At 43.6% G+C, this 26,919-nt stretch overlaps 1 protein-coding gene across 1 annotated transcript in view; it reads right to left on the bottom strand.

Moving 5' to 3' along the window:
* The window catches only part of PAK2 (p21 (RAC1) activated kinase 2), a 42,437-nt gene that overhangs the window by 7,678 nt on the left and 7,840 nt on the right, over positions 1–26,919 (bottom strand). The window contains exons 2-12 of the mRNA XM_068201147.1: positions 13,598–13,808; positions 8,437–8,537; positions 7,805–7,955; positions 7,216–7,247; positions 6,739–6,846; positions 5,345–5,477; positions 4,843–4,906; positions 4,319–4,367; positions 2,342–2,454; positions 2,064–2,181; positions 116–215 (exon numbers count right to left, since the gene is read on the bottom strand). Coding sequence (XP_068057248.1) covers positions 116–215; positions 2,064–2,181; positions 2,342–2,454; positions 4,319–4,367; positions 4,843–4,906; positions 5,345–5,477; positions 6,739–6,846; positions 7,216–7,247; positions 7,805–7,955; positions 8,437–8,537; positions 13,598–13,784 — 1,156 coding nt within the window. The 5' untranslated portion in view covers positions 13,785–13,808. The remainder of the gene's footprint in view (positions 1–115; positions 216–2,063; positions 2,182–2,341; positions 2,455–4,318; positions 4,368–4,842; positions 4,907–5,344; positions 5,478–6,738; positions 6,847–7,215; positions 7,248–7,804; positions 7,956–8,436; positions 8,538–13,597; positions 13,809–26,919) is intronic.

The raw sequence follows: 26,919 nt of genomic DNA on the forward strand, positions 1-26,919 counted from the left end.
AATAAAAACCACCTTAAATTTCCCTGCAAATTCTCCTTCTATTGATTTATACACTCCGAGCCAGAGATTCCTGGAAAAGGGAGAAGAGAACATGAAACAATTGTCTGCTACTCACTTAATTTAACTGATCCATCCATTCCTAACAGCACATTGTCACTCTTAATGTCCCTGTGGATCACCTGGTTGGCATGGAGGAACTCAAGCGCTTGCAAGCACTGGATAGGAGAGAAAAAAAACAACACTCAGCATCCAGAAACGTGAGTACAAATTCAAAGCCATGTTCACAACCTCAGCCAGTTCTGAGTGCAAGAATAGAAAGGTATTATTGAAAATAACCAGCAGAGGAAGCTCTTGGGCTAAAAAAACACACTCTGGATTTCAGGAGCTCAAAAGTCATTTCACTGTGGAGTTTCCCTATCTTAACAAATGAATCCTTTAAACTCCTCATCTCCCAAGATGCTCTCACAAATCCCTGATGTTAATTTTGATACATCCCACAGATTCTGCAGTGGAACCATAAAGGATTAAGTGAGAGCTTTTCAGGTTGAGGTCTCAGCAAGAAGAATTGGTGAAGCTTCATGTCCAACAACCACACAACTTCTACAGTGAAGGCTGTAAAACATCTTCATTCTGAAAGGCACTAATACTGGTTTGCATTGTCTTCAGATGAAAACCTTTCACACTAAGTTGCTGCCCAAAACCATAATGAAATTTACTTTTGTTATTTGAGAATAAAAGGCAAAAGAAAAAAGCCAGATTTTTCTCTTTCCATCTAAGCAGAACATTTGCCATTTGCAGCTTGGCACAGATGTCCCCACTGAGTTTTTTTTTAAATCTTGGTTTGCTTTAGCAAAGTGACACTGATTTGCAAAACTAAATGTATCTAAAACTCTGGGCCTCAGAGTTTTGACAGAGTAGAATAGTTCAGTATTTGATTTTTTCCTCAGAAAAGTCAATCACTGTCACAGTAAATAGTTACTCTTTTGGTCCTCTGCTTCCAGCTCTGGTTTCTCTGGAAGCCATTCCCTGTCCATACACGTTACTGTGCAAGTTTGCTTTCCCTCCCCTCCCCTGGGGTGAGTCACAAAATCTCTCGTCATGCTGATGGAGTCAGATGGGCTTTTTAAAAGCCTCTGTTTCTCCTGCACAGCAGATAACACAATTCTCCTTCTGCCATGATAAAATCAAGCCTGAGCTGGATACTGGCACATGCTCAGGGCAGAAACCACTGATAAGACGTGATGTCAGCTGCTTTTAACACTTTCATTTGAAATCTTACTGCAACCTCAGAGTTATTCCAACTACAACCTTCTGGAGCATTATTTTCCTGCGAAATCCATAAAGAAAGCTTAGCTGGCACAGAACTATAGATGCCACACACTATGGGAATGACTAAGGTGGGAAAGGGATAGTCTGCACTCAGTTCATCTTTATTTTAGTGTATGTTTAGCATACTCCTGTTTCAGCAGATCCACTTTCAAACCGTGAGCAACACCATTCCCTTCTTCCTTCTGGAAAACACTTCAAAGCTTTCAGGAGTTTTTATTTTTCTTTGTGGTTTTTTTTTCCTCCTTTTTACATTACCCATACATGAATATGCAGCTTTTTTTCTTAGTGCCTCTGAATGTTCTTTGTTAGTCCAAGTTAAAAAAGCCATTCCTTCCAGCTGCTAAACTTCTCTACTGCTCCTCCCTGAACTTTACTCATATTATTCTGTTAATAATAGTCCACATTATTCATATCTTTCTGTTAACACTGTCAGCAGGACAAGGCACCCCAAGTACCAAACCCAGAGACTTTATTTGCTCCATCACCAAACATTCTCAGACACCCACCTCAAAAACCACTGTAGCTCTTCTGTCTTACAACTTGCAAAGCCCCAGTTTTCTGAGTTAACCTAATTTTGTTGTTTTCTGCAATTTTGATTTCTGCTCATGGTACCATTCCTTCTTTACTCAACAGCTTCAGCAGCAATTGTGGCAATTAGTGCTAACCTGAGCATGCCATAAAAATGAGGGGAATAGGGAGCACCTTCATTCCTCAACCCAGCCCCTCACACTCACCTCTCTGCAGACAGCAGCAATCTGTGCTTCATCCATACACGTCTCCGTGACCACATCTGTTAGAGAGCCTCCAGCCAGATACTCCATCACCACAAACAATTCATCCCCTACGAGGTAACTACAAAGAGAAAACCAAAAGTCCCTGTGCCATCAGGGTGACAGTCTACAGAGGGCCTCATCTGCTTCCACGACCCTTAGGTAGAGGAAGAGCAGGTCTGTGCAAGGGATAACCTCCTGTAACCCTTGGGATGAGGAATCAGCCAGCTGGCTGCATTTACCTGTCCAGGAAGTTGACTATGTTGGGGTTCTTTAGCTCCTTCATTACCAAGATCTCATTAATGATCAGCTCCTTCTTGGGCTGTTTCTGCAAATTGATCTGTTTAATAGCCACCTGAAAAGGGCAAAATAAAACAGCAATCTCAAAGCTCAGTACCCAAGCCTTTCAGTCACACTTAATAAAGTGAAAAGGCAGAAGGAATCCTGTAACAGGATTAAAGGAGTTTAGAACAGTTTGTGGCTGGCAAGTTGTTTATTTATCAGCATACAACTTAAAAGAATCCAGCTTGATCAACACACAACTTGCACCCACGGCCAACATCATCCTCTTGCACCTGAAAGGATCCACAAACAGTAAGAGGCCAGACCAGACAGCAAAAGGCATTCAGGAGGAGGATATTCACTCAATTCCATATCAACAGGCCTGAAGCAGAAGAGAATCCTGTAGCAACTCAGAGAGAAAATTCGAGCCTTCCAATGCAAGATGAGGCAGTTTCTTGTTCTTTATTCTGACCAAACTGGTGCTTGGGTATAAGGAATGCTGGGAGGCAGAAGGAATTCCTCTCAAAGCCATTAATGAACTATCCAACAGAGAAAAGGGAAGATAAAGGCCCACCTCATCCAGAAAATAAGCTAACAAGGACAAGTACTACAGAGTTTACAATGGAGAAGAATCATCCCAGCTCTGTTAACTCCAACACTCTGAGGAGGCAGTTTGGAGTTCTGCAAGACAACCTGGGCTGACTCCAAAACCAAACACAAGAACCAAGATAATCCAGTAAAAATGATTGTTATTATCTTAAGGACATTAAGGAAGAAATTCTCATCATTCTGCAGCACAGAGTGACAAAATAATTATGATTGGAGGTGGAGCAGGTTGGTGAGGATCTTGTGGGACTTTGGAATGGGGATCTCAATGAGCAGATATTCCACAACCCCTCCTGAGCTCCTGTGCCATGCCCAAGCATCCTGCCCGAGAGGGAAAAAATTTCCAATATCTAACTTGAATTTTCCTTATGGCACTTTTTGTCTGTTCCCTCCTGTCCTGTGACTGTGTAGCTCCAAGAGGAGTGTTCCTCCTACTGATGAAAAAACCTAACTCTATCCTCAGGCATTGAGCAGAGGAAACCCAAGCACTGCACGAAGGCTGCAAGCCATCAACTGCCTGGCAAAGTGCAGAGCAGGTCAAAAAAAGGCCCTGGACCCCAAAATTCACTCTGCAATCAGTAAGAGGACATGAAATACTGCAGTGTGTACAGAGCAAACTAAGAGACACTGAGATGATGGCAAGGCTCATGTTTCATCAAGATGTAGTGCTCCACTGCAGGACTGCTGAAAGGGCATTTACTTACCAGTGACCTAAAGAATGCCTACTTGTGGATATTTAAAGGAAAATTTAGGGAAGAACTTAAATAAAAACACTGAAAGAAAATTAAGGAAATCTGAAGTTAAACAGAGACAAATAATTCCTAAATTCTGAGTCCCAAAAGCCCTCTGAGTTGTCTCCCAAGATATGGCCACAGGATACAATCATGCAGAGTACTGCTGATGCCACCAATTTCACTGGAGAAGCCAAGGGATAAAAGCAAAGAGTAGGATGTGGAGAAGACATTCTGACTGCAACAGGGTATGAGACAAGCTGCTTCCCTAGAGACAGATACAGCCAAGTGTGTGAAGACTAAACAAAGTTTTATTTCTGAAAACATAACACAACAATGCCTGCAATTCTTGAAGGATAAGCCATTTTACAAACTCACTTCTGGAACACCTCACTCTCTCTGCTTTTCATTGGAAAGACAAATCTCTGGTTTTAGCTTTCACCATCTGATTACTATAGAACAAGGCACACTGTACAACTGACTATGACAAACAGATCTAAGAGGTGATAGAGCAATGGGAGCCACTGAAGGAAATCACTCAAATAATTTTGGCCACCTACAGAAGAACATTTAAACAAAAAATGAACCCAGGAATCTTACCTCCTGCCCTGTTGCCACATCAATAGCTGTGAAAACTGTACCTGAAGCCCTGTGAAGAGAAAGGAAAGTGTTACAGCAAGTTGTCTCTCCCTGCATAACAAACACACACACAAACAGCCAAATCAAAACCACAGAACTGGATATTTATTATCAAAACCACAGAACTGTTTCAGTTTTCAATTCAAAATTTCCATCACTATGTGACGCCTTCACTGTTTATTTACTTTACTGTTTGCTGCCCAGAGAGGTCACAGCTGCCTCATCCCTGGAAGTGCTCAAGGCCAGGTTGGACAGGGTTTGGAGCAACCTGGGATAGTGGAAGGTGCCCCTGCCCATGACAGGGGGTGGAAATTTAAGGGATTGGCTCTAAGGTCCCTTCTCACCCTAACTAGGGTGGGATTCTGTGATTTATCTGCTGAATGCAGCCAACATCTCTGCCTGCACAGGAAGGGGTGTGAGGCAGAGAACAGCACCCTGCTGCTAACAGTGGCCCACTGGGGATAAAAGTTGGGGTCAACACTTACCCCTGCCCGATTTTTTCATATCTGGTGTATTTTTTCTTGGGATCTCCTATGCTTACAATAGTGCCTGAAAGAAAAACAACAACCAAAAATTCAGTCCAATCCCACTTTCCCCCAACAGCAAGGCTGGCCTAGCCAAGATAGGCCCAAGAGTGGGTCAGCTCAAGTAGCAAAGCTGGTGCACCAACAGCCAAAGCTGCAGGGGAGCATTAACACAGTGAAAAATCACCATCAAGATGGTTATGGAACAAGCAACAGCAGAAACTATTTTGTGTTGCTACAGTTTGACTGAAGTCCATTGTGACACTGTGATGTGCATGTATGATACAACCCCAAAGCTGCTCTATCCTGGTTTTCCACCCCATAGGGCTCCAAGCATTACAAACCCCCCGAGCCAGCGCAGCGCTCTCAGCTGCGGCTGGACACAAAGCAAGGGGGAGGCCAAAACACTAACATTCCTCCCCCGGCCTTAAAGCTTTTGTTTATCTGAAATGAAGGCACCTACGTAGTTTTTCCATGATGTCTTCATCTGACATCTTGGTTTTCTTTTTCTGCTTATCCCCTGCTTTGGAGGCGCTGTCGGCGCAGGTGTCACCGGCCGGGGCAGGGATGGGGTCAATGACAGAGCGGGTGTAAATCTGTAAGGGAGACCAGAGACCTGAGCACCTGCTCTGCCACCACTGACCTGCAGCTGGAACCCACCACAGCTCTGCAAAGATCCCCAAGCAACATTTTATAAGAGGTATGAGGCAGAAATTAGACCTGAGACACAATAAAGCTCCATAAAACAAGATGCTGGCAACGTTACTGACCTCTCAAAGAGATCTAGGAACCTCCTGAACAGAGAGGATGCTAGGAGATTCCTCTGTGGGTTTCTCAGTTTTTTATCTGCTTATTCTTTATAACCCATACCAATTAACAGAGCAGAAACCACTATTTAATAGTGAGATCAATTTCTACTAAGATCCAAAGGAAAAATATGCTTCATTGCCTTGAAAAGAATGACGAGATTCTCAAATATTTGCCAGTTTTCCCCAATTTAAGGTTTTTTTAACAAATTTAATTTCTTGGAGCTTTATTTCATTTCCTCCTGAGCTGCTCACAGATATACACAGCTACTCCAGAAATATCCAGCTCTGGACCTCTCACCTCTTATATGTCTAAATCCCAAGAGTGTAAAATTATAAAGCAATATCCCTAGACAAATAAACATAATTCACATTTGAACGCCTGAAAAAAAGTGGGCAGCAGAGAGGCAAAATGTACAGCTCCCACAACCAAAAGAAGGAGCTGGAGTAAGTGGGACCCCTGGGACACCATTACCAAGCTGTGTAGATAAGGGCTGCCCTAAAACTTAATTAACATCTTCTCAAGCATTTCACTGTTCCTGTAGTGCTGGTGACTTTGTGACTGAAATAAGCTTTCAGATCTAAAATTTGCATTGGTTGTGGTTCAGGTGGTGTACTTGGAGGGGCTACCCCACTGCAACCCAATCAAATAAAGGAAAGCAAATACATTACACCTGTTATCACTGTGCTGCACAAAGTTACACAAATGGCCTACAGGTTTTATTTAGGAATAAGAATCCTCCTCCTCATCCTATGTTGGGTTGAAGGATAAGCATAACTGGATGTCTTCAACACAAGCTGACAAACAAATAGACAAATTTCAATTATCTGAGAGGTTTTTTCCAACCTAAATGATCCTCTGATTCTAATAACTACAGGACTTCTAATCCAACTGATATTCAGAAATTAGGTATTTTCTTAACAAATTCAAAAAACAGAACTTTTCCCTAAAAATTAACAGCAGCTTATTGCCCAAATGAAACACTTTCCTAAAAAGCAGAAGTTCTGCAATGCTGACAAATGCAGGTCTGTCAGTTTTACAGCTGCTCACCGATTTTGTGTGATCTGGCCGTGGAGCAATCACAGGAGGAGGAGCCTCTTCATCATCCTCATCATCATCTGCCACAGCTGTTGATGGTTCTGAACCTTTGGCATTGGTCTGTATTTTTACCAAAGTTTTAAAAAGACAGATAAACAAATTGTCTCTCCCACAGTATTAAAGACTTCACATTTTTTTCTTCACATTAAGAGAAAATAATTCTTACCTATGTCAAAAGAAAATAACTTAAACCACTCAGTCTATCCTTCAGTTATTACATTTTATTATGAGACTCAAAAACTGTTGCTGCAGTGAAATATGTGATGGACCACTCGAATTCATATTTCAATTCCACAAAAATAAATCTTAATTTTTATACTTTTAATCTTTATACAGTTTAATACTTCAAGATTCAGGATATAACAAGTACAGAAAACCTGAACTTGTATGCACCACAGAATATATAAAAATAATAGTAAACACACTCACCATTGGTGTTCCTGAAGGGAAGCCATCTTTTTCTAAACAGGACAAAGAGCAGAATACATAAAATCATCAGGAAAGAAGTAATAACAAGTGAACTTTGTCAAGTACAAGGTAAGAATACTACAAAGCCTTATTACTAAGCTATTTTCAGAGAGAATTGGGAAGAAAAGTTGTAAAACTGCACCTGTTTGTGAGACAGTCCTTCTCTCAGCCCTCTATCTAGAAGTCACAAATTATTCTGCATTGCTGATGTTCCCAGCTGGTGACATCAAGGTCAGAGACAGCTGTGAGGAGCAAGGCCTCCAGCACAAAACCAGTTCATCCCAGCCCCAGAGCTTGATAAACACAGCCATTCAAGCTCATTTTGGCTGCTATTCTAAAAGATCCAGTTCCCTTTCTTCCCCTCTCCAGTTAAAACAGGAAACTAACTGGACAACGCCAGTTTCCAGTCAGTTTTAAATCCATCTTTGTATATTTGTGCCTCATTGAAATGCACCTTGATTTTAGCACTTGAACCTGATTTATCACTTTGACATAAAGGAACACTGTGCTCCAAATTCCCAACTCCAGTGTCTTGCAGCTTGGCTCTCACCTGGAGCAGAAAAACTCAGATATTTCTGTTTTGCTGTGTCTTTGGAGTCGTAGAATTTCAGCACATCTAGTACCGCCTGGGGGTTTTTCTTCTGTTCTAGCTTGGTGATATTTGAGGTCTGAAGCAACCGAGCCCATTGTTCTGGCATTCCCTGAAAAAACAAGGGATTTAAAGCATCCTTTTTGTATTTTAAAGTTTTTTTTTTTGAAAGCAAAACAAATTTATTCCCTCTATAAAAGCATAACATGCACACCCTTAAGCACACGAGCGAGTAGGATGGGGAGCCAAAGGTGGAAACACAGATCAGAGGACACAACTCCTCCAGGAACGCTGGGCCAGATGTGAGGAGAGGCAACACAAAACCACTCAACAGATCCAGTGTTACCCACTAAAGAAAGCAAACTGAAGAGGGTTTGTCAGGAAGGGCTCTCCCAGGTGACACAAAGCAACAGATGTGACACTGGCACTGCAGAAGCACTAACAGGTCACAGTGTGCTGTACAAACACAAAGGAAAAACAGTTCCTCGGTAGAAACAATGAATAAATTGCACTTTATTCTAAAGCTCTGCCTTGGCTTCTCTGCAGCACGACCCAGGGCGCTTCCTGAGCTGCTCCAAGGCAGGAATACTCACAGTGAACTCTCCAGTAACAGCATCAAAGCCAACATGGATGGTATGTTCAAAATCTGACGGTGGGGAGATTTCTGGCCTTTCCTTTTCCTTCTTCTTGCTTCCTGAAAAAGACATTCAAAGATCTCAATGTTAGAAAGAAATTCTTCCCTGTGAGGTTGGTGAGGCCCTGGCACAGGATGCCCAGAGCAGCTGTGGCTGCCCCTGGATCCCTGGAAGTGTCCAAGGCCAGGTTGGACACGGCTTGGAGCAACCTGGAATAGTGGAAAGTGTCCCTGCCCATGGCAGGGGTGGGACTGCATGGGCTTTAATGTCCCTTCCAACCCAAACTGTGCTGAGATCCTGTAATTCCTTGTTCCATTCAAATAATTCATACTGTGGCAGCAAGAAAATAAGAGATTAAGAGCACCAGAGTGCCCTGTTGAGCATATGAAATCTAAACATATTAAATGTTTACAATGCAAAAAAGGACATTTTAATATAGATTGAGAACAGCAGAAAAGACAACTTCAGTTCAACCTCAAGTTCACCCTAAAGACACTTATAACTCAGATGCCTCACTGCTTCAATTCAAGGTAATTAATGCAAACTAGGACTTCCTGTGATGAAGATAAGAGTTTATAGCCTCAGAGCAATTACCTAATTTAAATTAAAGGTGGGGGGAAGCATAATAACTACCAGAAGCAGGAACAAATAATTAGAAGGACCACGTGCACAATCCAACCTAGAGTCAATTGAATTTATAAGATACTTTCTAACACCTAGGGCTTTGGATTTTCGTTTGTTTGTTTTGGGAGTTTTCAGGGCGTGGCTCAGGGGTGTTGTTTTATTTTAATTTAATTTTTCTGCTTTGTTTCTAAATTCACCTTCCAAGTCCTGTTTGAGTACAGAAAAAGCAGCTAAACCAGTACTCTCCTGGTTACTACACAGCAAGCAAAGATGGTGCTGCTCAGAGCCAGGAATCCATCTGAAATCCCCTCGTGCTGGGAAGGGAAGCACGGGGAGCGAGGACAATACTCCCGAACGAAAAGCCATGTGGGCTGGCTCCAGCTGAACAATGCCGTGGAAAGACACGGCTGTTATAAACAGGATATCTTTAATATGGCTGCACAGGGCAGAGCCAAAAAGCAAACGGGCTGTCAGACGTCTCATTAACAGCACAGGAGAAACTCGCTGCTGTGAAAACCGAGGAAAGCACCATTTCTGCCTTATTCCTTGCAGATTTTTATGTGGAAGCAAGGGAGAACATTATATATAAAGTTGTATTTCTCAGGAAGGCTCCTGTTTGGGAGCACTTGACACACAGTGGACAGGAGCTGGTGCTCAAGCCCTTCAGAATGTGCTGGGTAAATTATCCCACTCCTTCCAAAAATACACAAATCCCCTGAGTAGGCAAGGCAAGGAGGCTAAAACCCATTGCTCTGCCCACAGGAACAGCAGAGCAGCACTTCAAACAAACAGTCCCAGCCAGAGGCAAGCCCGGTGAGTCATGTGCTGGCAGGACATCCTCGAGCTCCGAGAACAAGGCCACGGTGAGGCCACGCTGCCTGCCGGCCCCGGGACCGAAAGAATCCCTCAGTGCAGGGCAATGCTCCTTCCCAACTGCACATGGTGGTCATTCTACTGACATGGGTGAGCCCCAAAGAGCAAAGCCTGTAAGGAGAACATGAGAAGCTACCACAGGTTGGTGGCTGCACCCCAAGAGAGACTCCAGCCCTCTCAGGGTGCTGAATTTGGGTGCTGAAGGTGGCAGGTCTGGGTGCTGTCAGCTCAGTGCAGTGCTCCGTGTCTGGAGGAGGTTCTGCCTTACCCCTTCAGTCCTGCAGAAATGGATGTTTGACCATTTTATTATTGGTCATGGGACCATGAATTTGGCCCTGGGCCCTGCAGAGACACACAGGTCCTTTGGAAGGATTTGGTGAGCTGGAGAAAGGCTCTGTCTGATTAAGAAGGTGCCTCAAATACAACCAGACTCTTCCTCAAGTGAAGCCACAGGCACTCAGCAAGGTGTCAGCCTCGGTACTTCCCAGGGCAAAGCCATCCTCAGGCTGCCCTTGCTTCCCACCAACCAAATTCCATACACAAGGCAAGAAACACAGCTGTTTCCCAACAGCTGGAGGCAGCAGGCAGCTGACTCCAGATGTGCACCTGGAGTTGCTGAGCTCCAGCTGAAACCACACCGAAATGTGCCCCTGAGCACGTGACCTGCAGGATCTGGGTGATGCCCTCAGCACCTCCTTCAATACTTTCTGCTCAAACATTTCTGGTTTTAGGGGACTACTTTAAAGCTTTCCAAAACCACACAGAGGTTCCTTTCACTTCAGAAGTCAGGCCAAGAAAATTCATGGCAATAAAGTACTCTGGTAAGAAGATGACTATCACTTCATTTATTCTAAACAATGGAACCAGGGGGAGAAAAACTTCCATGACTGGTGATTAAATAATCCTTTCAAACCCTTAGGATTATTTCAGCACAGAACTAGCTCAGACTTGGGACAGAAACTGTGTAATTGCTAAATCTCTTCATCTGCAAGTCCCCCAAAGCACAAGAACCTCCCAAGAGAGGATCCAGGAGCAGATGAGGCTGGCCAGGAGAGACCTTGCAAAATCATATGGACAGAGATGGGCAGACAAAGCCAAATATTCCTGTTTTTTTTCATTTTCTAAAAAGGAAAACTGAACGTTTCTGTAAAGATTTGTTAAACTTATGCATTGCCTAGAGACATTTTTCCCATGACAAAATTTCTACCCCAGGTTGACAGATTATTTTGCATCTAGTCCCTAAGTATTTTTTAAATCTGAGCAGGAAGTTAATATTTCTGTAAAGCTTCCCAGCAGCTGAATTTAAAGAAAAGAAGGATTTAAATGGGCATTTCTGGGGAGGGTGCGTCCCAGCCATGCTAATGAACAAAACAACTAACATCTGACTATTGTGTGAGTGCCAGAAAGACACTATGCCCACTTCTGTTCTGCTTATATTCAACAGCCAGCTTTGCAGACTTGAGGGCCAAAATCCCTTCTTTGGATATTTATATTAGCCTTGCTGCAGGTCATGCAATTGACAAGTTTCTTCCAAATTAAAAAAATACAACTTCCAGATAGTTTCTCTAATTTGGGTAATTCAATTTCCATTTTTCCTAATATCTTGCCATGCAGGAAAGCCTGCTTTTCTTTCAGGAGGACATTACTTCAATTACTTTTCAACATCTAGAAAACACAAACTGACATTCATTTCCTCTAAAATGTAGTTTTCTCAGCAGAATTTCTTTCTCCTACTTTCAGTTCACAACACAAAGAATCAGTAGGTAGATGCTAAATAAATATGCAGATTAATTTGCCTAAATTTGGTACTTGTCAATATCTACAGTGGTCTGAATAACTGTCAAAGAACTCCAAAGCAACTTGAGATGAGCCAATACAACTTTAGATAATTCTTCAACCACCTCCCCATTGCAGCAACGAACAAACCCACCATCAAAATCAAAAGAGAAAATGTCCATGGAGAAAAAAGGTGTCATAGAATGTCACAAAGCTCTCCAGCTGTACATGCATCCACTTGCATCCATAATTCATTTGTTACTAATTCAGAGCAAGAAAAACCTTCCTTAATTTGGAGTTTATGTTCTACTTCATCCCTGTCTGTAAAAGGGCTCAAATGCTCTGATGAGCCACCAGTGCAACAGCACAAAGACAAGTGCCATCCCAGCTCCTAAACTGTTCTCCTTGCCTGAAGATGGGCAGATTTGATCCTTCCACGAGATTTCCTTGCAGAACTCACCGTGACAAATTCTGGGTATTTCCTTGTGGGACCAACAACAACATGGTCAAACACCCATTTCTGCAGGACTGAAGGGGTAAGGCAGAACCTCCTCCAGACACAGAGCACTGCACTGAGCTGACAGCACCCAGACCTGCCACCTTCAGCACCCAAATTCAGCACCCTGAGAGGGCTGGAGTCTCTCTTGGGGTGCAGCCACCAACCTGTGGTAGCTTCTCATGTTCTCCTTACAGACTTTGCTCTTTGGGGCTCACCCGTGTCAGCAGAAAGACCACCACTGCTACTGCTGTAGCCCAGCCACAGACAGGCTGTTTCACAATAAATGACCTTGTGAAATAACTATTCTGCCTCCAGAAGCTACACTGGGCAAATCCTTCCATCCTCTAAAAAAGGAAACACACCTACTGTTGAGAGCAGAAAGCCAGATCTTGGGAACAGAAGGAAACCTGTCTCTCTGGGTTTGATCTCCAGGGAGAGGCAGGCTGCAGAGCTGCTCACACAGCTGAGAGAGAGTGAAAACCAGCCCTGGGGAAAACAGCTCAGCCAAGAGAATAATCAACCAGAGGAGCAGAATCTCTTCAAACAGCCAAACCTGTGTGAGCATGACTGAACCAGTCCTGCCCAGCACACCAGCAGCAAGGCACGGGGAGCCAAGAGCACAGAAGGCATCAAGAGCAGCAGGGTCCTCTCCAAGGTGCATATTAAAAGTAATGTTAACCAGCAGATTAATAAAATGTTTAGCAGATTAAGGTCAGGCTTAAGTCCCTGTGCAGTTTGACCATCTCAGATGTTAGGAGGTGTTTCTATCTATGCACTGTTTTGTTGTACATGGACACACGTTCTGGAGAGCCAGGATAAAGAGCTCCACTGCTTTACATGCACTCCCATACAGAAAAGAGAACAAACAAGACACAAATACGTCTAGTATTCATTATAGCAATTTTTTTTTCTCAGAAATAATCTTTTTTACAGCAACCCAGGTTTATCTGCACTAGTAATCAATCCTAACAGTGCAGTTCTACAGACAAAAATATGTAACTTCCGAGTTTTCCTTCATGCAACTGCACCTGCACTACGATTTCTTTACTGACTTTTTTTTCTCCTCAAGGTGCCACATAAATGAAATACCAACATGAAATAACTTCCAAACCAGTTGGGTGCTCAGCTTGAACCAGAAATCTGCATCTAAGTAACATGATCCCCAGGAATGCCAAACATTGATTAGGGTTGTTTGGAAATGCATTACTTCAAGCTGGGCAGTAAACAGGGGGTGGTTTTCCAGTCCCCAACACTTGGACAGGCTGGTCTCTACCATCTAAAGCACTACCGAAACTCACAAGGAGACTAAAGGAACACAAGTAGGAGTGGAAAAAGGAGGCATTTTACCTTTTTCATTGCTATAGAATATGGAGATGATTTTATGCCTGGGTTTCCTCTCTTCTGGGACAGAGGGCAGGGGTTTAAAGCTGTTGTTGGTCACCAACTGGTCCTTGCCCCCTGCACTGAAGATAGCGCTGCTCATCCGGACGGGAGGGGCGGGGGGCTTGTCTTCCAGTTCTCCGTTGTCAGACATGGTTCTCAATAGCTAGGCGAAGCCCTGGAAGAGAAAAAAGTGTGATCTGAACACAGGAAAAGAGCATGGATTACATGAAGGTACCATTCCTTCTGCTGGCAGAGGGCAAGGAGGCGTGAATTCAGCTCTGAGGAACGCAGACACTGCCGCCTCCACCAAAGGAAGCAAATCCCTTCCTCATTCCCACTTCTGGGCCACCCATTCATTTGTGCCAGCAGCAGCATTTGTGGGATGGAGCGACAAACATTTCCAGTGATAAAAGCAATCCAGACCAGATGAACAATTCCCAGATCTGGTTCTCTGTTCACACAAAGGGCCTAAGTACAACATCCTTTGTGGGTAGCTCTAGTCTAAAAAGCTTCACGCTCTAGTACCAAACAGTTTTAAAAGCCTTAGATGCTTTCCTTCTTGTCATTATCAGACAAGACCTTGGGGACAAAGGAACAGCTTATGTTTGTAAGCCATAATTCAGCACACTATCCACATTAAGTCGCACTCAAAACATCTCTACCCAAAGCACACCGCCTACATTAAAGAGCTCAGCACTGAGATCCACAGGATCCACTTCTGAATGAGGCTTGCATTGCTTCCCCATTTGCTGCCAAACTTTCTCCACTTGCAGAAAATAACACATAGTATCATCACAATCCTCTTTGAATCCTCAACAAAAACATGAACTAAAACAGGGACAAACAGCTGCTAGAGCTGCAACCACAGCACAATAAAACATCTACGTGACACATTCCCCATTCAGAAAGATCTCTGCTAGCATTTCCTCCCTCCTTGTAGTATTTCAGGGAACTTTTTCTGATCACCAGGAAACAGGCAGCCTCTCTGGTACAGAGTAAAGAGCACAAAGAAAGATGTACAGAAAACACTTCTCAATGATAGGTAACAAACAGTAACAAACACATCCTCAATTGCTCTGTTCACTCAAATGACAAGCTACCTCTTTGGGACAGGAGCCAACACATCTTTGTGTTGACTTCCTTCTCCTCTCGCAACAGTTGGAGAGGGAAACAGGAATTTCATTGGGAAATGAATGGCCTCCTGGTGCCCACCAGCTTCCCATCTCAAGGCATGACTCACATGATCAGTGGCATTCACAAGAGCCACAGCAAGGCAGTGCCATCCCCTCTCAATTACTGTGCTCCCAGCAACACAACACCTGCATCCTGCCCAGCAGCAGAACTAAAACAACATGGGCTGTCATCCCCTGGCATTTCACAGCGTGGCTGAATGCTGCCAAATCCCAGCAGAGAGACACAAGTCAGGCCAGCAGCCTGGACTGGAGCAGCACTCTGGTTTATGTTGTGAAGCTCAAAGAGATTAACATTAATTATCCCCATAAATGACCATGAAAGAACTTAATTTCTGTAATATATCATCAGAGGCACAAGCAGCACAATGTTCTGGCAGAGCAGTAGAATCTGGACATGTGCTGGTTGCTCCATGACTTGGAGGCCAGGAGGAAGAGCACTCCAAGCTGTGCAGCATCCACCTACAGAGCCCTGCCTCGGAGCCCTTCTCTGCTGATGGAATTATAAACAGACCTGCCACCTCAACGTGGCTGCAGGGATGCAGCTGGGAATCAGGCACTGATTCCCAACACTCCTCCAAATCCACTTACTGGCTGCTCTTTCAGGTGTTGCAAGTAAACTGCAAGATTGTCCCCTTTTCCACTGTAACATGTGGGACAAAAATTAAGTATCCTGCAACCCAACAGCAGGCCTGAGCAGCCAACCCACAGGGATTTTAATTCCAAATGCTTCCCTTACAAGACATTGCAGCAAGGACGTGCCACCCATTTGAGATGTATAAATCAAATAAAAGTATTTGTTTTATAAACATATATGTACAATAGATCCACCAAATCACAATGATATATACACGTATCTATTCCTATACATATATATTTATATATACAGATATATACTGAAGTCAAGTTTGGAGTGATGGTAATACAGGGAACCATAATCTATGTCACTTCTGTTAATCAAACCTCAGAAAAGAGGTGGATATAGGGTCCTTAGGTATCCAAATGGGGACAGGTAAAACAAAAATTTATTCTTTGCAACAAATGCAATCAGACAGCCAAATAAACCATAGCAGGTAAATAAGTGCATCACATAACTTGAATGCCAAGATGGTACACTGGGCAAAGAAAACAACAGTATGAATGCCTTTTGTATTTTTCTAAAGCAAATCCTATTATTTCCTCCATCTGTGCAGTTTTTCTGAACTGTCTGATAAGAGCAAGAGAAGGATGTAAGGATAAACAACTCACCTGCATCTGAAACTGGACAATAACACACTTGGGATTCCAAACTCGCAGAAATTCCCCACACACTCCCTTAGAGAGGCCAGTCACTAAATTAACAACACTGTCATATGGTATTCAGGCTACAGATGTTTCAAAAATTAAGAAAAAAAAAAACCAACACACCAAAAATACCTGCCGAGGCAATTTTAAAATAAAAATCTCACTCTAGTAAAAATCCTTCATTTTCAGTGACAAGCAGCTCATCACATACTCAGTCTTGATCCAAAACAAATTATTCCTTACTATCTTGTGTGCTCAAGAGAAGAGACTGTGAAGTAACAAGCTGGAAGCAAGGATATGGAAATATAAATCTATTTCAGGAGAAAATCCGTGCTTCAAGGAACTGGTGTAGTGCATCTGAGCAGAACCCTGAGAGCTGCAGCTCTGATCAGCTGCTGACTGTTCCAAGTGCTCACAGAGATCCTTGACCTCGCTCAAAGTACAGCCCAGGAGCTCCACCGCAGGAAAACAACCTGTGGGGCTGGTGGAGCAAACTGGAGTGACAGAAAGAGCTCAGGCATCAGCTTCCCACCTCGAGGACTGGCTCCAGCACCAAAACCCTTCCAGCTCACTAAATCTGTGGTCTAGGAAAAGCTCAGCTTCAAGGAAAAATGTAAACTGTGATTTATTTAACAAGACATGGTAGAATTTCTGAGTGGCTATTTCAAAGATCATTAATAAAATAAAGTGCTGAATTCAAACCTAGTTTGCACAAAGGCCCATTTCAAAGCTTTGAATTCATAATTTAAATAAATGACAACACATCCACTCATGCCAAGCACATCATGAAGCACAGTTCTGATTCTTCAGTCATCATGGGAAGCGAAAAATCAGTAATTTTGTCCAGGTCCAAATCCAAATAGTCCTCTTTCTTCTGCACTCAGCTGAAGAAGAGAGCAGGTCCCCTCTCCTTTATCCTTATCCTGCCTTCATCACTCAAGGAAAATTTCCACGGTGTCAGGAAGTATTTGGAAATGGCTACAGAGGTTTGGCATTATGGGCAATGATTGGAGCAGGGATTGAAAAATAATAAAAAAAAAATTTAAAGAGTGCAAATACCCCCACAAAGTTCTGTTTGTGTTCTCTCAGCCTCCAAAGAGGAGAAGGAGCCTGCTCAGATCACAGCAGCCAGACGGAATCACTCCTGCCCTGCATCCTCCCATCACCCACGTGCCTGCCCTGGTGATTTGCAGGGAATTGCAAAGACATGGGGAATTTTTTCCAGTGCCTGCCAGGAATCTGTAATTCAGCAAAGGGGATGTCAGGCTTGTATTTCTCTGACACAATCATACAACACAAGTAATGGTGGGTTTTTTAGCTTGGCTGAAAGACATTTACTAAAATAGTTAACCTGAATTTAAGCAGCCTCACAAAAGTATGCTAAAGGTAACACATGGAAGAGGGATTCACTTTCATCTTTGCCAGTGAAGGAAATACCAGTAATAATAATTATGTATTCCAGCACATCAGCAGCTCTCCCACAACCACTACTCACACTACATTTAGTACAATAACTAGAAAGCAATGGATTGAACCACAGAGACGAGCTGAGAAGATGCAAATAACACTTAACTACAGCCTTCAGACAGGTTCAGTCCCACCACAGGACACAACTGCAGCCCATTACACACCCAAAAAGGCAGACAAAAAAAAAGCTAAAAGCTTTTCTCCCTACAGTTCTGCTGCTTAACCCACAAAACACATTCACAGGTGCCAGTGCTGGTGACCACAGGGCTCTGATTCTCAGCCCCAGTACATGACACTCCTTCCTCCTTTTGACAAAGGTTGCTTGCCCTGCACTGGGGCAGTGAAAATTAAGTGATCTCTCCATCCTACACAGCCAAAGAACAAATGTGCTCTTCTGCAGAGGCAGCAGCGAGCGACCAGCAGGGTTTGGAGACCACCAGCGCCTGGAGACCTGGTACAAGGTTCCTCACAACTGCAACTCCCCTCTCCCATCAAATCATTTAGCTTGGAAATGATCTGTCAGATCCTCGAGTCCAACAGTTAACTCAGCAGCACTAACCTTTCCACCTTTGCCCAGAGAGGCTGAGGCAAGACAAGCACCTTGTGTGGTTTAACCCACCTCCCGTCCCTCCCAGCCCCTGAAGGGACCTGCCCACCACGTTCACATGCACCAAGTTTCATTTTTACAATCTACATCCTGCTGCTCACTGTCTTTCCTCTTCTGGGAATGGAAAAGGCCCAAAAGCCCATGGTCATGGCCAGGTCACAGGAGAGAGACAGGTTCCTGTCACTGCCCCTTGTGGGAAAACACCCAGAGAAACGTAACCCTGCCAGTGAGTAAAAGCTGAAGTGAGGCTCGGGCAGCGCTCTCAGAAAGCTGACAAACACACACTGCTGCAGCATGTCAGAATGCTTTGGCTTGGACTTGCCCTTTTTTGTTGTTTGTCCCCCCCAGTTCCCCTTGTGTGAGCATAAAGCTGGGCTGCTTCCTGAAGGACTTCCTAAGCACGGCCCCTGTGCCAGCCCCAGCTCCCTCGTGATAGGGATGGAGCCTGACACGCACTCCCATCCCAGCTGAAGCTCTGAGCTGCTGTTCAGCCCCCACTGATTCTGCAAAAGGACAAACATTTTTCTTCTCCAGCTTGCTTGCAAACAAGGAAAGGAAATAAAAGGAAAACTGAATAAAAAGATTAAAGGAAATAAACAAAATAGAAGTCAATCATTCTGCTATAGTGCACACTCACATTTTCCCTGGAGCACTTGTATTTGAGCAGATTCAGTTTTAAATCCGGATTACAGTGCACACACGTGAGCCTTAGAAAGCCCTGAGCAGGGGTAGGAAAATGGCACCGTGTGCCAAACCAAACAGCTGCTGTAGAAAGTTCTCACATCACAATGACCTGAATTTGTCTTCTTAAAATGTTCAAATTCATGTATTTGAGCAGTCTAGGCTGCACCTGTATTTCACTGCCTGGGATGCGATACAAAACTACATCAGGCTACTGCTAGGAAAAAGAAACCAAAACAAAACACATCCAGATTAGAGCTGCTTGATAACATGTCCCTAAATTCCTGCTCCTGGCACACAATACTGTGTTTTACATTGCCACTGATCTCTGAGGAGCCAGAGCTGAATCAGTGAAATACATCAAATAAATCTGTCTCAGGAGCCTCAGAGAGCTGCAAACTGAACTCAGCTCTACAGTGCAGGTAAATATTACTCAGCTCGTTTACTATCAGCAGCACAACACAGAAGGAGCAGCACAAACATCACATTTAAGTCCATTTGGCATGACTGACCAAAAAGAAGGAGTAACAAATTTGAGGCTAGTAAGGCATTAAGAAGCAACTACTTTGCTTTTGATATGGCATTACAGCTGCAGGATACTTTTGGGACAACACCTGCAGCACCTGGGCCATGCACACAGCTTGAAGGCAATGCAGAAAAACTGTCTGTGGCCTGACAGAAAGAACTGAAGAAAAGAGAACAGGCCAAAAATGAAGGAAGGGCTGCTGGTGGGTGCAGTCCCTGCAGAGGACACCAGGGTTGCACTGCAGCATCTCCAGGCAGCAGCTTCACCACTTCCCCGGGGGCCTCATGGGGCCACTGGCAACACTTGTCACTGCATCCCAGACAGCCACCAGAGCAGAGGAAAAGAGCAAAGGAGATGTCCGGGAAGCAAACCTCCAAGGCAGAAGGTGTCACGTGAAAAAGAGCACAGAGCCAGTAAGAACAATACAAGAGCTAGTGTGTGATGCTCCAAGGAAACATGGCGTGACAAGGCAGATTTAAGATAGTCATGTCCCACTCTTGCTTTATATTATAAAAATCCTTGCTGAAAATGCCTGGAGACTCATTCCCAACCCCCAGGCCTCCAGTGGTTTTGGTAGTTTGCTTAAACACAGCCTCCCCACACCACCGCCTCCTAATACCTGAAAATCACCATACTGGAAGAGATTTGATGCTTCAGTATTCTGGAAAAGAGGTGCAGTTTTAAAGTGGAGATTGGAGAGCTGCTTACTTCATCAGATATTCCATTTTCTTAGATCAAACAGATTTTGGAGTCCAAAAGCAGAATGAAGTCTCCATGGGTATTCTTCTTTTCTCCCTGCCCCCCTCCTTTTTTTTTTTCAAAGGCTCCTGTTGAGCAATAGATTTCCTGTGATTAGCTCACTTAGTGCTGATTATAGCTCACTTCCTCCCAGGGATTAGCAGAAAGCAGCTTTCTGACAAGTTTTTATTCAGATGGTGCTACCTAGCCACAGCTTCCTGCCCCATCACTAACAGCCTCCTGGTTCAGCAGCTCAACAGCTTGAAATTATTTCACTGCTGCAGAAACATTCACAAAACCAGCACATCTCAGACTGTCTTCTCCATGAAAAACAAAACAAGTCTTTTGGGATGTCTAGCTTTCCAACTTGAAGCACTTGGATCCACGAGATTTATTTAATCAGATCCAAAAAGGAGTTTTTTGGAACAGAATGAGACTACCTTCAGAGACTGAAAATACTTATCTCATCATTTCAACTGAGAAAACTGTGCAAAAAAAAAACCCAGCAGAGGCAGACAAAGAATTGCTTTCTTGCAGACTTGGCAAACATAGTCCTAGATCTTCTGCCTGCCAAGAGAGGACTCGTGCAAAAGCACGGACAAGAGTAACTGTGATAGTGGCCAGGAAGAGCCAGCGGGATAATCTGTTCCACCTACAGTTACTGGAAACACCCGCGGATGCTCCAAGGCAGCGCTCGGAGTCATCCCTCCTCTGGAAAAGCAGGTACCAACTTCCAGGGGATGTGCTGGAACCTCTCCTTCCAGCTTTAGGGGGTCGCAGAAAGAGGATTTGGTCAATGCCAAACCACACACCCGTGAAAACCAAGTTATTTTTATTTAGCTTTTCTTTACATGGAGTGTAGAGGAACCTACGCTAACCTAAAATACTCCGAACAAGCTCAGATTCCCCAATTTACAACCACAAACAGGCAAGACACTCGCCCTTCAAATGATACAGTTGAGAGAACAGCTGAAAAAAAACCAGAAATAAAGTGATCTGAGCCAAACCAATTTGTCATTAACATTTACAAAGGGGACACAGTAACCAAACCAACTACCATGAAGTTTGTAAACAGGTCAGGTCCCTCCTTGCCTCTTCCCTTTACTGCTACAGGTGGCAGAGGAAACACATAATATTCCCACTCTTAACGAGGGTGTAGGAGAACCTCAGCCTGATTTGGCAAAATCTGACTGGATGACATACAGAACATACCCAGCTAAATTCTTTCCAATTTGTCTTTTTCCAACCTATTAATTTCCTTAGGATTTTTGCTGAGTCACACAAACAGAAGGAAAACATAGCACAAATAACTGCTGTTAATTGCCAAATGATAAAGAGATTTAGGGAAAAAAAGAAAATAATAATCACAGTTGAGTGGACGGAATAAAAAAAGCAGAGAGGAAATTATCTTTAGCACAGAAGAAGGAATAGCCAAAACTGTAATAAATGTGCTTACCATGAACTGCATTACACAAGACAAATATCCTATTGAAGAGTATTTGAAAGGGTTCCTAAGGTTTGCTAAAGGAAAATATTCTTCAAACCCATTGCCAAAGTCCATTACAACCTGGAGCAATTATTGACTCTGTAAGGCACTGAGCAGATGTGCAAAGTCTTGCACCAAAAATGAGTGACCGGGCTGCAAAAATGTCATTTTTGAAATCAAAAAGGGATCTCAGTCTTTTGAGGAGGCTCGTGACTGAAGAAAACAAACAGGGAAAATCTGAGTTGGCCCAGATGTGCAAGAGTCCTGGTAAAAACCCATTAGTAATAGCAAATTTAAGAAAATTAACGATATTTGGCTCACTAAATATTGGGGCCACCTGTAAGCTGTGATTCATCTTCACTTTGTCCCTTGAACCCTGCAGAGCACTCAACGCCCACCCGAGTCATCACTTCTGCTTCATGGAATAAATGTGGCTCCGCTGAACCGTGGTGGCATTTCACCACCAGCAAACCAGGAGCCTCTTCTCTGCTTTATTGCCTCTGAAAGACCATAAACATCACAGGTGACAGCACCAGATGAGCCTCAGAAGTGACTTCCCAACTGCCTTGATTTCCCATTTCCCCTAGGTTTGGCAGGAAAACTCACTTTGGAAGGCAGCTGATGAGAGCAGCGCACAGAAACAAGCCAGAGGGATGTGCTGATGGACACAAGGGCCCTTCCCATCCGTCTCTGAGGCAGCCCTTGCAGGAGCACAGAGGTCTAAGGAGCGTGGTGGAGGAGGAATGAAATCAAGAGGGATCCAAGGGATCCATTCCCACCCTCTGCCGCAGGGCTGGGGAGTTGCTGCCTACCCACCAAATTCAGGCCACGCTCCCTTTTATCCAGCCTGCAGCCAGAGTTTTCCTTCAAGGAACCACTGTGCAAAGATGCAGGATGATAACACGTGCTCCAAGGTGTTTGAACCAGCCTGTTCAGTGCTGAACAAGGAAATTATCCTTCTTCTGCCTACTGAAAATCCTGAGTCAACTAAAGGCAGACAAGGCAGCCGGCGGGCGCAGCACATGCAAATCTGTGAGTCAGGGTGTTTGTGCTTACTCATATTTCACCACCTAGCAGACACTTTTCAGCCTTTATTTTTATAGCCGAGGTTTTCTAAAGATCAAAGGAGAATAGGGAAAAGGGCAAGTATGGAAAGTTTACAAGAAAATTTAAAAAAAACCCAAAACGGTCTGCATCTCATTGTTGAGATTCTCTGTTAATTAAAGCTGACATTTACAGGCAGGGAGGGACACACATTCCAGAGCAAAAGTTATTTGACTAAAGGCTGCCCTGCACCAGACACCTGTACAACTTGGTGCATTTCTGTGTTTATAAGAGCATTTCCAGCTCTTTAAGATGGAGATTCACCATGCAGCAGAGCTCTAAAAACCTCAGGCTGCTGGCAAAGTGCAGAAGGGTCACCAGTAACGCCAACACAGAATGAAAGCGCTTTGTTAACTTTTTTTTTTAACCTCCAGAAATATTATTGGGCAATGGTAAGACAAGGCCATGGCTTCCCCATCCAGATTAGAGGTAACTGGAAAAAGAAGAGGTAACATGAAGAGTTTATGAGGGCGGCAGAACCAGAAACAATCCAAGGTTAAGGGATCCAGCACTCCCCCATCACACTGGTAGAGCTCTCAAATGTCAGCTAAGGGAAAAAGGAATAATAAGGGAAAAGACAAAGGGGAAAGATGAAACATCTCCCTCCAGAAGAGCTCTCTTTTTCACAGGCACTCAGAATAGAGCTCTTTGTTTCTCTCTAGTGGCTGCCCAAGGCCTGCTCCAACCACAGTAACCAGTGGATAGTGGGAACTTCAGCTCAGCAGAGCAGTCCTGGGGCCAAACCTTGATTCTTCTTACAGGAGTGCCAAGCTGCCACAAAATGCCACAGGGGGAAATCCCAAGGGACACCAGTACAGCTGCTGATCACATAGCCACAGCCCCTGGGAAAGGTTCACCAGTTTGCTGAAACCCCTGCAAGACACAAGCTCGAGATGCTTCCTTTCTCATACCCACGCTGGACACAAACCCTGAAGCAAAGGCTTCAATAAATCAAAGGCAGGAGCTGAAAATACCACAAGCACCTGAGCATGGGCAAAAACAAACCCCAATCCAGAGATGGCTCTGGTGGACACAGCTGATTTCCCAAGTGTATTCCAGCAGCACCACACAGAAACTAGAGTCCATTTCTCCTGGGAGACTATTTGTGCCACAACAGACTACACTGACTTCTTCACACATGGAAACTTCTACAGGACTAGGGTTCCCTGCAGCATCCCACTCCTGCACCAGGAACTTCACTGCTGTTTGTGGAAGGGACCATAAAGTTCAACTCATTCCATCCCCACCATGGGCAGGGACACCTTCCACTAGCCCAGGCTGCTCCAAGCCCTGTTCAGCCTGGCCTTGGACACTTCCAGGGATCCAGGGGCAGCCACAGCTTCTCTGGGCACCCTGTGCCAGGCCTCACCACCCTCCCAAGGGAAGAACTTCTTCTAAATCTCTCCTCTTTTATTCTAAAACCATTCCCCGCTGGACTGTGTAAAAAGCCTCTCCCTCTTTTTTATAATCCCCCTTTAGACACTGGAAGGTTTTCCCTGGAGCCTTCTCTTCTCCAGGCTGGAGACTCCCAGCCTGAGTCCAGAGCAGAGAAGCTCCAGCTCTCAGAGCATCTCCACAGTCTCCTCTGGACTTACTTTAACAGGTCCATGCTTCTTCTGCTGAGGACTCCAGAGCAGGATGCAATATTCCCAGTGGGATCTTTTCATTAAATGAGAATGCAACACACTCAGGAAGGATCACCCCAATATTTCCCTGCCAACAGCAGCTCAGGAAGAAATCAGATCTTAGTAAAACACTCTCAGAGCTTGGAACCACACTCACACTTGTGCCACAGCGTCTGCACAAGTGTGTCAGGACTGTCACATCTTCCTTACACTGGTGAGGTTTGAAGTTCTACAGATTTTATAAAAGGACACAATCCCTTATTTTGTTTTTTCCTGGCATGTTTGGGTCTATTAGGAGAGGTGAAGTACCTAGATGAGGTATCCAACCAATTCTGCAGCCAGTGCAGAGCACCCCAGGCAACTCCTTCCCCATTATTTCAAGACAAAATAAACAGCACAAAAAGTACAAAGCACAGCTGCCATAAATTCAAATTATCCTGAATACTCAGATACAAATCTCAGCACTAGACCTGGATTCCTCAACAGAAAAACTAAAGGCTGTAATAATGTTTTTCTTAAAAAAGGGGGGAATGAGCAAGGCAGATGTGCTCTGGAAATCACTCGCTGCAGTTCACACCCCAGTACTCCTGTTGTGGCACTGCCAGAGTTTTCCTGGTGTGCTCTGACAGATTTTCTACTTTAAAATTACTTGCACACATATAAACAACACATTCACTTACAGCTTAATGCAGCAAATTCCCTGAAATTTGGGATAATGTTCTTGTATGCCTTTCAGGGAGCCAGAGCACTCATTTGGACACTGGAAATAACAATTTCCACTTAAAATGATGGCTGCCAGAATGAGTTTTTAAGCTAACTTTTTGATTTTTCTTTTTCAAGTAATTCCTTGTAAAGCTACCTCTGTCACTCTTCTTGCCCATAAACAGGCTTTTATCTGAATTGCCAAAAAAACCAAATCCAAACCAACTAGAACGGTACACGGGCTACACATCAAAATATATTAAACAGCCATAAAAAAAAACTGAAACTATATCATAAATAATTCTTATGCTGATGTGGAAATTTATTTTTGCCAAGCCTACAGGACAAGTACAGGAGCCAGTAAGTAGGGAAAAAATACGAAAAGCCCTAAGATTTGTGTTAATATGACTACCCCATACACTGCTTATAATTTGCAAATCACATGTATTATAAAAATGCCCCAAACATAGATATTTTAAAAAAATGTACAATGCTTTAAACACCAATTGTGAGTGGTTAAACAAATTGAATTTTCAAAGTGATTTAATACATCCCACCATTATTAGCACACTTTGAGGGAGTTACAATCCATGGCTGTTTATATAGGATGCAGTAGCACCACAGCCACAAAAATTTATTTTACAGCTCAAGAATGAAATACTTTAACAAAATAAAAATATAAAATGAAGAACACAGTTACCAATTGAATAGACAGAAGGCCTGTGAAAACTACAACCAGACAGGATAACCAGCACCCTGGGATTCTGAAGAGCTTCCAAAGGAAGCTGCCAAGTTAAAATAATATTGAAACAGTTGACAAAACATAATATTGCACTCAGAAAGCTGTAAAAGACTGGAAAAATCTACTTATATTGTTGTACAAATTCTGAGTTTAACACACAAGCATAGGTAACTGTGCCTGTTCATTAAACAATGAATGGCATTCCTATAGGCAGAATTAGAAGATTTCAGTGAAATTTGCCAGAGCAGGAGTAAAACTCCAGAAAATGCATTTTCACGAGGCTCAGGCATTTACACACCAAAAGAATGCAGCTCTATTATCTTGCCCCAATAACAGCTGTGCAATTCTAGAGCAGATGAAGATGCTTGTGAGGGTGAGACTGAGCTCATATAAAACACACCACCAAGACCAATGTCTGACAGCCACAGAACACAAACTCAGTGACAACACAGAGGTGTCTGTCCACGATGTCCTCACACACAGACACCACCCTAATTCCAAATCAGAGCTGTTTATTTTAATAGAAATAAGAGAGACAGCACTTATCTGAGGGGTCTAATTCCACTGTAAGGGAAGCATGATGATAATTATGGAAAAACATCAGACATCACAGCACTGCCTTCACCTCCAGCCTCACTGAGCCCTCATCACAAGAAGGTGAGGGGAGGCAGCACTAATAATCCATTCCTTCAGCCAGAGACTACAAACCCTGAACCACATCCCAGCTCCAAAAACCCATTTAACAGAGTCCTCCCACTAAGCTGGTACCCATCACAATGACACTGCGGTCACCACATGGGGCAGCTCACATCACCCAGCACAACAATCTGATGCCTTCCAAATCTTCCTCTTTTTAATTCACAGTACCAGTACCTGCTACCAGCAAGGGTGAACATAGAAACAAAGGCATAAAACATTTTTGCTGCAACAAATGAGCATGGAAGGCTTACACTTTGTGTGTTTATGAAAATCCAAATGCATGTATTTTTTAATTAAAAAAAATTATTCTCTTCATAAATTTTATTGTAACTATGGAAGAAGGCCATACCTTTAGAAATGGTCAGCTTTCCAAGAGTTTGTCATCTAAAGGAAAATTTTCTCAGGTCCTTTCAATTGTTGAAAAAAGAGGAAGGA

The sequence above is a fragment of the Anomalospiza imberbis genome, chromosome 10 (assembly GCF_031753505.1).
Source record: "Anomalospiza imberbis isolate Cuckoo-Finch-1a 21T00152 chromosome 10, ASM3175350v1, whole genome shotgun sequence".
NCBI classification, from domain to species: domain Eukaryota; kingdom Metazoa; phylum Chordata; class Aves; order Passeriformes; family Viduidae; genus Anomalospiza; species Anomalospiza imberbis.